Here is a 15,016-nt window from a genome sequence, read left to right as displayed (position 1 = left end):
CTCACGTGCCGACAAAAACTGTAGAACTGACTAAAGGCGCTTTCATGAAAACATTACACGCTCCCAATGTTCTGGGCTCCAATGTTTGTATTTGCGACAGAAAACCAGACGATCAACTATAAATTATTATTTAAAAAAACACAACTTCACAACTTTCACAACAGACACCACGACTACCGTTATATACCACCAAATATACCACTACTATATTTGGTGAAAGAAGCACAAACGGACACAAAATAGCCCAATAGCTAGCCCAAATAGAGCTAAACCTAATTAACTGGAAAAAATTGCATGAAATTGTTGGTGATCGCAAACTTTTGGCCCTGACTGTACTTCTGAGCTTCATTATCAAGGGCGGAATCACTAATACAGCTCTCCAGTTGTAGCTGCAGCATTCCACTGATCAGCCCTGCAGAATCTGCCTTGCATGCCGGTACTAATCTTGGTACAAGTGGCAAAAAAGGCCCTGAATTAGAGGGTGCAGGTTTTTTTTTTTTTTTTAAATAACAAAGCGAGCATGACCAAACAGACTGTTTGTTTGTATTACAGCTTAGAAATCCACAGTAAAACATGCATTCCAAAGCCTTCAGACTCCTCATACACATGCTCTTGAAAGGCAGGAGCTGGCAATGGAGGACTTTACAGCCAAAAACATTTCTCACTGTACAATGACGACATCAGATGCATCAGGTGCTCCATAATACTGTCACAGGGGAAAACTTACCATCAGCCTTCAGCCTATTCAGAACTGAAGGCCTAACCAATATCAAATTCTGTCCCAAGATGTTTGTTCCCATTTGGCAGAGGTGGGACTGAAAAGATACACCCTACAGTTCAAAACACAGGGTTCTTGTCAACTTATATTGTTTTTCAAAAAAAGGACAGTGTTTTTTTTTTTTTTTTAACAAGTGTATATCTGAGTGTTGAAGAGGTTTCTGAAGACTCTACCATTTCGTATGATAAAGCATGACAGTCTACCGCGAAAGTACTGGAACATCAAGGCCAATACTATTGTTTTCACTGTACATTGACTTTTGGGTTTGAGTTCAAAAGATGAATATCAGAAGACAGATCAGATTTTCAGCTTTCATTTCCTCATATATACATCTAGATGTGTTAAATAACTTAAAGCATAGCACTTTTAGTTTGAATCCACCCATTTTTTCAAGTGATCAAAAACAGGTGTTTCCTGCTGCCAAGGTGTGCACTGTTAAATTCATTGTTTAAAGAATTAATACCTCTGTCTATGTCTACTCTTGGTTTGAGTCCTAGGTTTCACCAGTGAAGACTGCATTTGTTGTTAAAAAGAATAAACTAACATGAAGACCAGAGAGTTGTCTATGGGGGGGGGGCATTCTGAAGAATGACAATGAGAAAAGACAGAACATCCATCAGAGCCATTGCAAAAGCACTGAGCATAGCCAATATAACAATCAGGAATGTCCTGAAAAAGGAAGCCAACGGGAATTGATGACGTAAATATTGTGAGAGTTGTGAAGGAAAAACCACAAACAGTAGTTAGTGACATAAACAATCTTCACAGGGCAGGGGTGAAGGTATCACAATACAACATTCAAAGAAGACTTCAAGTGCAGAAATATAGAGGCCATATCACAAGATGCAAACCACTCATGAGCAGTAAGAATCAGAAGGACAGATTGGACTTTGCAAAGAAATACAGAGATGAGCCACAAAAGTTATGGAACCAGGATTAACCTCTACTAAATTGACTGAAATGCCAAAGTGTATTGAAAGAAATAATCTGCTCATGTTCTAAAACATACTAACTTGGGCTTGCATGGCTGCTTCTGGAATGGGACTACTAATCTTTATTGATGATGTAACTGATGGTGACAGCAGAATTAATTCAGAAGTCTACAGAAACAGTCCTCCAATTTACAGAGAAATGAATCCAATCTAATTGGGAGGAATGTCATCATGCAGCAAGACAATGACCCAAAAAGCACTACCAACACTATGTGGAATTTGTTAAACTGGCCAAATCAATCACCAGACTTTAACCCAGTTGAGCATGCATTACACCTACCAAGAAAGGAGAAGCCCCCCAAAACAAACAACAAATGAAAGTAGCAGCAGTACAAGCCTGGGAAAGCAACACAAAAGAAAAATGCAACAGCTTGGTCATGTCAGTGGGTCATGTAAATATCAGGAAATGAAAGCTGAAATCCTGCGCTATTGTCTCATTCATCTTTTGATCTCAAATCCAAAAATCTTCAATGTATAAATAAAACAATAGTATTGGAATTGTTCAAGCCACATAGACACTAAACTAGTGCAACACTTATTTTGCAAAACGTATTTTCACAGTACATTAAAAACAGATGCTTCATAAAGACTGCCTTCCAAGAACAGATATTCCAATCCAAAATACTGCCCTTTGACCCAGCCCTAACATGGGTGTTTTTGATATATAGATATGAGCAGCCTTGTCTTCCCTGATGGCCAGTGGCATCATAATACTGCTATATATATACTCTTTAGAGTGCAAGGATTGATGATGGCTGCAGAGGAACATAGGATGACAGCCTCATCTATGATCTCCCTGGCTTACTGAAGCTGCAATCTTTTTCGTAAGTGGGTTATCAACCTATGGCTGGACCCCAAACGTCATCGATGGGAAGCCATCCTGGTCTCAGTGAAAGGAGCCCATGCATGCAGGGCATTTCTTACAGAGGAAGTGTGGTTGGGAGCGGTGCATCTTTGGAGAGAAATAATAACCATGGTTTGGGGCAGTGTGATGCCACAGGAGAATTCGGGTGGGGTGTGGCTCCCCAGTATATGGTTAGAACAGCAGTCAACCACCTGGAACTAAACATGGTCCATCCAACACTGAAGATCTTTTTTTGCCAGCTTTCAGAAATCACAACATTGTTATGATAAGCTATAATCAACCATTAGCATGGCGCAAGGGAAAGTAGCTTTCTTTGCCTAGCAAGTAATCTCCTAAGGTGGGCCGATCCATGACTAGCCCCAGTGAAAGCAAAGGTGAATCTGTATAATGGTGTGTTGGGTGAACTGTCAAGTCAGCATGTACATGCAGTGGAGTGGAATCTGCGCCCAGAGACGGTAATCCAGGCCTGGAAAACATTTTTCAAGGTGGACCTCTTTGCCAGTGAGGATTAAATACATTACTGGTTGTTATACTCCCTGGCAAAGCTGGACAAAATGATGGAACAGGATGCCCTCTTTCATCACCTTATATAATGCTATGAAAAAGTATTTGCTTTTTGATTTCTTCTGTTTTTGTGTATATCTCATACTACATTGTTTCAGAAATTAAAAGAAAATCTAAGATAAAACAATGGCAACCTGAGTAAACACTGTATTTAGTTTTAAACAATAATGTTATTTGAAGCCTGTGTGAAAATATATTTGCCCCATAGTTACTAATTCCCAAATCTATGAAACTGCATTCATAATAGGGTTCAGCTGAACTAGGCCTGATTATTGCAAACCCTGTTCTATCAAACACTTAGACCTTTTTCAACAGCATGAAGATTGTTAAAATGTCTTACCCAGCAACACACTATGCCAAAATTGAAAGAAATGATGAGAAAGATGATGATTGAAATACATTATTCTGGGAAGGGTTACAAAGCTATTTCAAAGGCTTTGGGACCTGAAAGAACCACAGTGAGCCATTATCTCCAAATGGAAAAATCTGGCACAGTAGTGAACCTTCCCAGAAGTGGCCGACCTTCCAAAATTCCTCTAAGAGCACAGCAATTACTCATCCAGCAAGTCACAAAAGAGCCAAGGACAACATCAAAGGAACTACTCATGGTCACTGTTCTTGACTTCACTATCAGAAAGACACTGGGCAAAAATGGCATCCTTGGTTTACAAAACCACAGTTACATATGTATCTAGTGTTAAAATGCTGACTTACCTGTCTAAGTGCAGAACTCTCAATCCTACTCGTGAGCACGCAGCAGCAATGACAGACTCAGTAAGGCCTGGAAATAAATGAAGACAGCATGCATCATCACTGAGCCTCATGAAATCTCCAGCACACTTTCCTTTCTAACAAGTCACAAAATGTAATGTTTCACTTGATTTTTGCCAGCAGGCCAAAGCATTCACTATTGCATATGACTGCTGGAGAGTACTGTCCAAAGTACAAGGAAAAACATTAATGGCATTAAGCAATGGCATTATGTTTAAATTTGTAATTTAAAAGAAATCTTTTTACATCAGATTTTCTTAGTAAATCAGTCATTTGCAATTACAGTTCTAGAGCAGTGCGCTTATCTCACAAAGAACTTACGGATTATCAAACACTTGTGATGATATTGCATTTTCCTATCACAAAACTGCCTAAGCTTACAAGGCTCATGACATATTACAATATTGTACCTTCACCTGTTTTTAAGCAGAACTTAGAAAGTAGCATTGATTAGATTATTTAAATGAAAATGTATAAACTTTGATAAAAATACTAATGAATTTCATTTTCGATTAGTTGGAATGTGTTACTCATGTTGTAGCATTTGATGGTAATGATTGGAAATGGAGGAGCATGTTACAAAAAAAAGTACCATTTCTAAAGTATGGAGCACTCTTATGCTTAATGTACATTAAACTATGCTGTTAGCCTCATGAAATAACGTATTAATATGAGTAAAATTTACATTTTCAATTATTCAGCTATAGGCATGTGAAAAAAAGTGGAAGTGTGAGGCACCAGGCTGAACCATGCTTATTAACCAGCTGGAATTATTTTGAATTGTCCTACTTTATGCCGTTTTCTAGCTATATTGCACGTGTATGGTCACATTTATACATTTTTTCCCTGGCCTATAAGAAAAGATCTTCTACATTGGCCAAAATTCAGTTGTTTTTATGACAACTGTCATACTGTCAGTGGTAGCTCACTGGGTAAGACATTGGACTACTGATTGTGAGTTTCCAAGTTCCCAGCACTGCCAAGCTGCCACCACTGGGCCCTTCAGCGATGCCCTTAACCCTCAAATGCCAAGTTGTATAAATGAGATAAATGTAAGTCACTCTGGATAAGGCCGTCTGCCAAATGCCATAAATGTAAATGCAATAGTCTCAAATGAGACAAGTGTTCACTCACTTCAAAACTCCACTGATGTCATGGACAATCACGATTGTGAAGTATTTTAATCCATCAGCTTGTAAGTAGTTAAACTATTTTCTCAATCCATTAATGTTGATAAACCATTATATATATAAATGCACACACACACATACATGCATACATATATATGCATCCAAACAAACATTAGATCCTCTTTGAAGCAGTGCAATGTGCAAAATATAAAAAATTATGTGAAAAAAAGAAAATTAAAAAAAGTCCATTTGTGAGGGCAGCTCCTTTGCACAGCCTGCTTCTGGTCACCCCACAGATTTTTTTTTGTTGGATTCAGGTCTTGGCTGTGGCTACGCCATTCGAAAACATTGATCTTTTGGTTAAGCCATTTCTTTGTTGATTTGGATGTATGCTTTGGGCCATCATTCTACTGAAACACCTGAAGGTTTGACCCCAAAATCAACTGGTATTTGTAGCTATTCATGATTCCCTCCACTTTCATGAAAGCCCCAGTTCTGGCTGAAGAAAAACAGCCCTATAGTATGATGCTGCCACCACCATGCTTCAACGTGGGTATGGAGTTCTTTTGTTGCCATTTTTATTTGGTCTCCTCAGACCATAACACATTTTGCCACATAGTCTGGGGTGATTTAGTTCGCCTGGGATGTTTTTTGTGAAAAAGGGCTTCCATCAAGCCACCCTATCCCAAAGCCCAGACATGCGGAGAATATGAGAGATTGTTGTCACATGCACAAAGTAATCATTACTTGTCAATATTCATGATGCTCCCTTAATGTTGGCGTAGGTCTCTTGCCAGCCTCCCAGGTTAATTTTCGTCTTGTCCTTTTGTAAATTGTGGAGAGGCGTCCTGTTTTTAGTGATGTTTCTGTGGTGCCCCATTTCCTCCAAATGTTGATGGCCTTCATGGTACATGCATAAATAGATACATGATACACCTAATGTTTTGGAAATTAATTTATACCCCTCTCCTAATCAATATCTTTCGAACAGTGAGATACTATACATGCTTTGTAAGCTTTTTGCAGACTATAGCTTCAGCGGTCAGATGATGTCAAGAAAATCCTGCAGAAACGGGTCTTTATTTTTGGCTTAATCAGAATAATTCATGACAGCTGTATTATAATTACTTTTGAACATAAGATTGAATGTGATTCACTCTGAACACAGCCACACCCCAATTATAAAAGGGTGTGCACACTTGTGCAAACTGATTATCGTAATTTGATTTTTCTGTAAAATGTTTGTTTTTCACAATTTTTACACATTTTAATTTCACAGTAAGGGTGGAAAAAGTTCTGACATTATTTACCTTGGTTTAATTTTTTTTTATCATCACAAAAACCTGCCATTTTAACAGGAGTGTTAAGACTTTTTATATCCATTGTAAGCAACTTGAAACCAAATTAATATTCCTTGCACTGATTTACAAGTCAACTGGGAAGTGTTGTGTTGTTATAGGAACATAATCAACACTGAAGTGGTGTGAAACAGCCCATGAGAAACAGATGGGCCTGTTTTATACTTGCCGTATGATTTTGTGTGAGCATGAACCAGAGGCAATGTGTGCGGCAATGTTACATTCAAAAGTATATACAAATCTAGAAAATCCAGAAGACTGGAATACAAAACAACCTGTAGGTTTGAAGGCTACATGAGCAGGGCTCTATGGTAACAATTTATTTTAGGAGCACTTGTACTCCTAATTACAAAAATTAGGAACACAGTCAAAAATTTTGGAGCACGGTTGAAATTTAGTTTGTTATTTTTATTTTTAGAGATGTTAACATTAATGTGCTACAATATAACGCACAAGTAGGCATGAGAAAACTTGAGCTTCTCAATTATGACAAAATTTAGGAACATAGTGTGAGCCATGGCAAATTAATTTACCTTCTGTTAAACAAAATTTTATATTTTAAGTTAATTTTACAGACTGTATGTGAAAAACAACCGTTAACCTGTTCCACCTTGTAAATAAATACAAAAACCTCAATGTTCAGTCTTTGAGGTCTGCTCCTCTTAAATATATTTAAAACTACACTATTAGACATTTTCCAAATTCTCTAACCTCTCTGCATACATTGTGTATATATCTGAATGATCTCATATAGGAAGTGATTGGATGAGTTCATTTACCTGCCAAATGCAAAGCGCTTTATTTTAATGATGTTCACTAAACTTGTCATCTTGATCAACTGATACCAATCCAGATACCAATCTTTTTTTGTTCAAGCTATAATCAGGAGGTCCATCAAACAGTTAAATGTAAGCTCTCTGCTCATGGTCACTGTTAATTTAATTAAAATAATAGCAATGACAAATACTGTTGTTTAATTGATAAATAAACAAGCATAACATTTATTTTTAAATATTTTAAACAAGAGTGTCTTAATTAAAAGTAGACTAGCACAAAACTTATCCCTATTAGGAAAAAGAAGGGAAATAGCCTTCTAAGGAAATAGCCTACTAAGTTTAATGTCAAACTGATATTAAATGCAACCCATAGTAATTAAACACTATTTCATTTATCAAATTATTTATATTTGATTAATTTATTATAATAATTTATTTTTTTTATTAAATGATTTATTTATAACTTCTTGAGGTCTTGTTTTCCCTCTGCACTCACACCTCTCTCTGCGTCTGCTCTGTTTAGTGAGTGGCTGAGGGCCGGAGATTTAACAATGTCATGGCTAACAAGACGCGCCCTTCGTCCCAATTTACATTATTCGTATGCGAATGTTTTTAGAATGCAAGATGAATGGAATGCATTTACATGTAAAATAGTACACGTTATTACAGCCTAGTTCTCTTGTTCAAAGTAGTTATAGTGTTCGGAAACATTTTTGATCATTCATGTTCCATACCGGTAAGTTATAGTTTTATAAAACTCATTATTTTAAAATCATAAAAGTTATGAAACTAATTAAAAAAAGTACAAAAACACAAAAGCAAAAATCTATCAATAACATATTATATATTTTTATATACATACATAATATACATACATACATACACACACACACACACACACATTTTATATATATATATATATATATATATATATATATATATATATATATATATATATATATATATATATATATATATATACACACATACACACACACATATATACACACACACACACATATGCATATATATATGCGCCACATGTCAGGGGAGGCTTTAGTTATGAAAGGTTGAGAACCTCTGCTAAAAACAAATTACACCACAGTCACTCGACTTCAACGTCACCATTACCAAGCTTCTAACAACTTTTCCAAACTTGATTTAAGAACATTTTCCATAATACGGAGTTACTCTGTGGATGAATCTTCATCCACGTTTTTTGGGGAATTGTGCACATCATACCTGAACCAGTTTATCTGCATTTTTTTCCTGTTCGGTGTGATGACATTTAATGTCCCCGACAACGTCTGTGGTCCCATTTAGCAGCTTGTTAGCATCACCATTACCCCTTGTGCAAGCGCTGGAGATCGCACCATGCTCTGAAACCCAAAGCAAAGCTTACAGAATGAATGTAACAACAACGGTGAGAGTTCTATGCACTGACACACCAAAAAAAAAAGGAAAGCGAGAGATACAAGAATGAGCAATCAGTGTTTGGACAAACGTTTGTGTGATTGGTCTTGGGCAGAATCTCATCGCCAAGTTAATCAAACAGCTGATTAGATATTTCTTTGCACCGTCACCTCAGGATGGTAGTTACAACCATCGACTCAATTAAGCAAGTTGCAATTGATAAGGTATGCATCAACAAAGAATAGGAAGTAATACTTGTGGATGCGATAGCAATAATGCACTAGCAATAGCAAAGCATTAGCATAACTAATGTTATAATACAACTAAAGAAATTGCTAACCTAGCAAACTTACATGATGTACTGAATTAAGTTACATTATCAAGCAAAGCTAGTTAGTTGGCATTACATAAAGATACCTCGACTGAACTAACGTTAGTGTCTAATGTGGCTTGGTAGCTAAAATGGATAATTATGTAAAACACGTGCTAACCGATTGCAAAAAAAAAAAAAAAAGACATTATGCGCAAACACATCCTTAGGTAGCCTCTTCTTTTAGCTCTTGCTATTATTTGTCCCTGACAATTTTCTCCCCGTTCCTGCAGTGTGAGAACCAGTCGCAGACAGTGATGCAAGTCCTCATCTACCTTATCTCATTAGTCATTATGTGCGAGTTGCCTTGCCTGGCTATAAAATTTGCATGTCATTTTTGTAAAACAAGTTGTAGTATATTTTGCCATAACCTGTGAATTACTATTTGTGAATCTATCAATCTATCTATCCATCTATCTATAATTTGGTTGAAACATCATTAAAAAGGTGATATATTTCAATGGGTCCACATATACTTTCATTAAATCTCAAATATGTTACTTGGTGTAGTGAATAGACTTTTGACTATTCACAATAAGTGTTGCCAACTTTCCTACACAAATATGGTAAGGATAATAGGAAATACTTAAAATAGCTTAAAATTTCCCTCAAATAATTTATAACCCCCAACCACCACACTACCCCTGGAACCCAGACAGCACCTAAAAAACTAGGGAAAACCCTGAATATTACTCTGAAACCCTTGATAAAATGCACAATGTCAAATCATAACATTTCCAGGAATGCAACAGGACCCACCTTCCTGCCAACCAATTAACCGTCACCTGAAATCTGGCTGACACACAGCACTGTAGATACACATTATATACAGATAACATCGTAGAAAACTGAGTACAGGAACACCCCTGCATGCCATGCACACCCATAAACCCATTCACTGAACCGTGACGCAAATACAAAAATACACATAAGCACAGAAAATAAGCCAGGCCTTATTTGTACCTAAACTCGGCTTAGAAAAAACATGGGACCAACATACTGAGTAACGTTGACACTGAACATAAACTGTATAGGGTGCACATACAGTGCTCAACAATGAGGTTGAGCAGGTCCTACAGAGCTGTACTTGCACAATAATGATTCTGACAGTGGATTGTGGAGACTAGTAGAGGGTTTTTGAAAATAAACTGTAGGCTACACTCTAGGGCAGTGAAAACAAGCTTAAAATGTTTTCAGGGCTCTACAGTGGGACCATTTCACTCGCATTTGTGACTGAAAAGCACTTTGTGTGACTGTGAAAAAATATTTAGGCGCACCGGTGCGAGTGACCTGTTTTAATTTTTAATCCCCCAATAAATGCAATATTATCATCAGTACTGGGGGAACCGATCTAAAAGGAACAACTGAAACAAACAAAAAAACGAATAAAATGTAAAGACAGAAAATGTGCTTAGTTAAAATAAATAATTTAACATAAAAAAAGACATTATAATAAATTCATAAAATATAAATAAAATGAGAAATTATGTTTAATTACTATGGGTTGCATTTAATATCAATTTGAATATCTCAGTAGACTATTTCTTTAGAAGGCCATTAGCCTTCTTTTATCTAATATCGATCATTTTTATATTCGTCTACTTTTAATTAGGACTCTTTATTGTTTAAGATATTTAAAAAATAAATATTTTATGCTTGTTTATTTATCAATTAACCAACAGTATTTGTCATTGCTATTATTTTAATTCAATTAACAGTGACCATGAGCAGAGAGCTTACATTTAACTGTTTATCATAGACCTCCTGATTATAGCTTAAACAAAAAAAAAGGATTGGTATCTGGATCGGTATCAGTCGATCAAGATGACAAGAAATTGGTACTGGCTGTAAAAATCCTGATCGGAGCATCAGTAATGAACACCATTAAACTAAAGCACTTTGCATCTGGCAGGTAAATGAATTCACCCAATCACGTCCAATATGAGATTATTCAGATATATACACAATATACGCAGAGCAGTTTGAGAAATGGCTTTGAAGAATTTGGAAAACGTCTAATAGTGTAACTTTAAATATATTTAAGAGGAGCAGACTTCAAAGACTGAACATTGAGGTTTTTCGTATTTGTTTACAAGGTGGAATAGGTTAATGGTTGTTTTTTGCATAGAACCTGTAAAATTAACTGAGAATAATAAATTTAGTTTAGCAGAAGGTAAATTAATTTGTCATGGCTCACACTATGTTCCTAAATTCTGTCATAATTGTCAAGCTCAAGTTTTCTAATGCCTACTTGTGCTTTATATTGTGGCACGTTAACATTACCATCTCTTTAAAAAAAATAATAATAATAATAAAAATAAATAAATAAGTTTACTTCAACCCTGCTCCTAAATTTTTGTAATTAGGAGCACAAGTGGTCCTAAAAAATGTACCATAGAGCCCTGGTTTTAATGAAACATTAATTTCAATGAAATCCTTTCAAGGAGATCAAATATGTTTAGTAATTAATTTGTCAAATGATATGCATATTTGCCAAAAAAAATGGAGAGACTGATATAAAGCCTTCAGCCCATCACAACTCTAAAAGTTAACTAGTGATACCTTGTTGTTACTTGGAAGTAACAGCAGCACTTTCATCATACATTCACCTTCAGTAACCCCTTTGTCTGGGTCAGTATCATGGTAAATCCAAAACCTATCCCAGGAACACTGGGCGCAAAGCACGAATACACGCTGGATGGGTTCATCACAGCACACCACAAATACATTCTCACACTAGTGAAACTGACAAACAACACACCTAATGGCATATTTTAGGAAGGTGGGAGGAAACATGCAAAACTCCACACAGACAGTAATCCAAACTTGGGGTCAAACCAGGGACCCTGGAGCTATCAAACAGCAAATGCTTCCCACTGAATCACCATGCCACCTCATGGAAGCACAATGTAGTTTATAAATGAAATGAGTAAAACACTGTCAACGTTTTTTAAGAAAGCCTGTTCATTTTTATTTACATTATTGTTAATATTCAGATAACCGACTAAATTACACATCATTTAGGGCTGCAACTAAATTATTTTCATAACCAGTTATTCAGCCAATTATTTTTCTGATTAATCTGTTACAGATTTTTTGTGAAACCAAATTTGCAATACATTTTTTCATTTATTTAAAATAAAAATCTATGAACTGAGTGTTACAAATATATATTTCAGACTAAAATTTCACACAACTGTTTGTCATATTATATTTAATGTATGTATTCATGTATATATACACTAGGGATGACATAATAACAAAAATCTAGTAGTCGGTACTGATACCACCAAAAGTACACGATACTCAATAGCACGGTGTGGCATAAAAATAAAATGTAAAAAATTTAATTAAAAACTCTCCTGAAGGACATCCTCCTCTGACTAATACAGGCAAAGAGAGAGAGAGAGAGAGAGGATATTTTAGTTATCACTGTCTGACAATGACTAATAAAACAGAGGAGGCAACAAGTGTTAAGGTGCACTCCTAAATGCGTGCCCGCACACACACACACACACACACACACACACACACACACACACACCTTATACTCTGAAACCAAGCATTAGGTTAAATTCATGGATATCGTGGCAGGCCAAAAAGATTTATAAAAACCATTAACATTTCAATAATTGTGACATTAGGCTACATTTTACTGACAGGACACGGGCTGAATGGCGATGCATGATGGCCCATTAGGAGGTAGTATATAACATTACAATGCATTAGCATCATTTATAAATAACTGGCTATCGCAAACATCACATGGAGCATAACGTTAGCTGGTTTCACGGCCACAATGCCAGCTGCCTGAAACAAACATAATATAGGGTCCGTCTTTCAAGTGCTTTGCCAATTTCGAGGTAGCATCAATATCATCAGTTGCACACCGGCTTCAGAGCATCAATTATGTGTTTGTTGTCATCCGCCTCAAATGCAAACTATTTCCATATTTGACTCTTACCATCTTTCCTCTCAAGGAGTCAGGGCGGAGCTAAACTTGTCGCCATCTTCTGTAGTGTGCTTGTAGGCTTTCTTCTTCTTCACCACTTGAGGACCGACAAACACTTAGGTGTATTTGCTGCCCCCATCAGTTCCGGAAGAATTGCAAAATTGGTACCTTCGTTACCAATGGTACATAACGCTACTGCAGGAAACCAAGTACCGTCACGTTTTAAGAATATTGGTAGCGTCTTTGTACCCAAGTATCGGTTCTCGTGACATCCTTAATATATACAGTGGGGGGAATAAGTATTGGACGCGCCATTTTTTTCAGTAAATAAATTTCCAATGAGGCTATTCACATGAAATTTTGACCAGACATCAGTAGTAACTCAAGAAATCTGGAAATATAAATAATTCACAACATTAAAGTCCATAAATCAAATTATGTGTAGTAAAGTGGAATGACACAGGAAAACATACTAACTGATATTTATTTAATACTTAGTGGAGAATCCTTTGTTTGTAATGACAGCTTCAAGACACTTTCTGTATGACGAAAGTGATACAAATATATAAGTACATAAACTTGCAAAGGCTGTGGTGGAAGAGTAAGGTAACATCTCACAGCAAGAACTGACAAATTTGGTGCAGTCCATGAGAATGAGATGCACTGTAGTACTTAAAGCAGCTGATGGCCACCAGATACTGTGTTACTGTTTATATTGTTTATACTGCATCTTTTCCAGGCTTGTACCACAGCTTCTTCAGTTGCTGTTTGTTTTGAGGGTGTCTCCCTTCAGTCGGTGAAATGCTTGCGCAATTAGGTTAAGGTCTGGTGATTGACTTGGCCAGTCTAAAACCTTCCACTTTTAGTATATCTCGTCATTGATCTAGGTGCATAAACACCTGGGAAGAAGAAAACGAGGTCTCTTTTTGCATCTTTTCCATTGCTGCCGGAAGATTTTCCAAATACCGTCCAATGAAGATACAAAGTGAAATGAAGTCAACGCTACATTATGTACAGTGCAGAAAGGCCCAAACTAACTAGCAACCGTAGCCCACTTGACTACAAATACTAAACTGTATTACTAGTCTATAAATCAATATGTTCGCGTTTTAAACTCACAGATTCCATCTAGATATAATCGCATATCACGCTGAAATGTTGGTTTTGTGGTGTCGTATCGTACAAAGGGGATGAATATGCTTTCCTCTGTCAACACCGCCTAGTCATTTGGTTCTCTAGAAATCATTAGCATTAGCTAGCAACCCAGTCTAGACACACTGATAGCGTAGCGTGGTTTCTGTTTGTGATTAAAGATCAAAACTCCCAACCTATTTCTATTAGAGCACACGTTACGTGTGTTTATAAGTCACTACAATGATGTTTCTTTTCCTAATACTCTTTCCTACCTGTCCCAAGGATGATAACGTCAAATTCAGATGGGAGGTTGTCGGCAGCCATTTTGGATCTATAACCGTCACGTGACACAAAAGAGAGTGACGCGAATAATTTCCAAGTACCCCAGAGTGCAGTTTGGACGATGGGAAGGGGCGACACGTCGGAGCGCCTTAACGGTTATTAGTTTAAGATAAAGCTGAGCTTATTGGTGTAGAGAAGTGTGACGCTTTCACAGTTTGCAATGCTGAAGTAGACAACAGACGAATAAACGTGTGTATAAATTTTGCATTTTTTAACTTTATTTTTGCGTTTCCACAACTTTCCATGGAAGTAGAAATACAGAGTGGTGGATTACCACAAACAGAGTAGAAATAAATGGTCTACTTCACAATTACTCCATCAACAGCTGTATTACATACTACCTCCCCTGCTGAAAAAAACAGCTAAAGCCAGCCTAGGCTGGTTGAGTGGTCTTTGCTGGTTTAAGCTGGTGTCCCAGCCTGGCCAAGTTGGTAAAGCAAGTCTCCCAAACTGGCAAGGCTGGTGTTCAGATGGTTTTAAATGGTGGGTCAGCTGATTTCCCAGTTAAGCTGGTGTTCATCTGACCTATTTACTAATTAGATTGTTTTATTAGTTCTATCTACTGATAAGG

The 15,016-nt window shown here is 36.8% G+C and overlaps 1 protein-coding gene across 4 annotated transcripts in view; it reads right to left on the bottom strand.

Moving 5' to 3' along the window:
- The window catches only part of chm (CHM Rab escort protein), a 91,781-nt gene extending 77,265 nt beyond the window's left edge, over positions 1 to 14,516 (bottom strand). For 2 of the 4 annotated variants that reach the window (XM_017492953.3, XM_017492954.3), the window contains exons 1-2: positions 14,376 to 14,516; positions 3,914 to 3,980 (exon numbers count right to left, since the gene is read on the bottom strand). In XM_017492953.3, coding sequence (XP_017348442.1) covers positions 3,914 to 3,980; positions 14,376 to 14,427 — 119 coding nt within the window. In that variant the 5' untranslated portion in view covers positions 14,428 to 14,516. Of the gene's footprint in view, positions 1 to 3,913; positions 3,981 to 8,476; positions 8,614 to 12,981; positions 13,329 to 14,375 lie in introns of those variants that run through there. The other 2 variants (XM_047162051.2, XM_047162052.2) reach the window with 2 other exon arrangements.
- Between the last annotated feature and the right edge of the window lie 500 nt (positions 14,517 to 15,016).

The sequence above is a fragment of the Ictalurus punctatus genome, chromosome 18, assembly GCF_001660625.3.
Source record: "Ictalurus punctatus breed USDA103 chromosome 18, Coco_2.0, whole genome shotgun sequence".
Classification (NCBI taxonomy): Eukaryota; Metazoa; Chordata; class Actinopteri; order Siluriformes; family Ictaluridae; genus Ictalurus; species Ictalurus punctatus.
The sequence above is the reverse complement of the archived record's forward strand: the minus strand, read 5'-3'. Positions and strand labels throughout refer to the sequence as shown.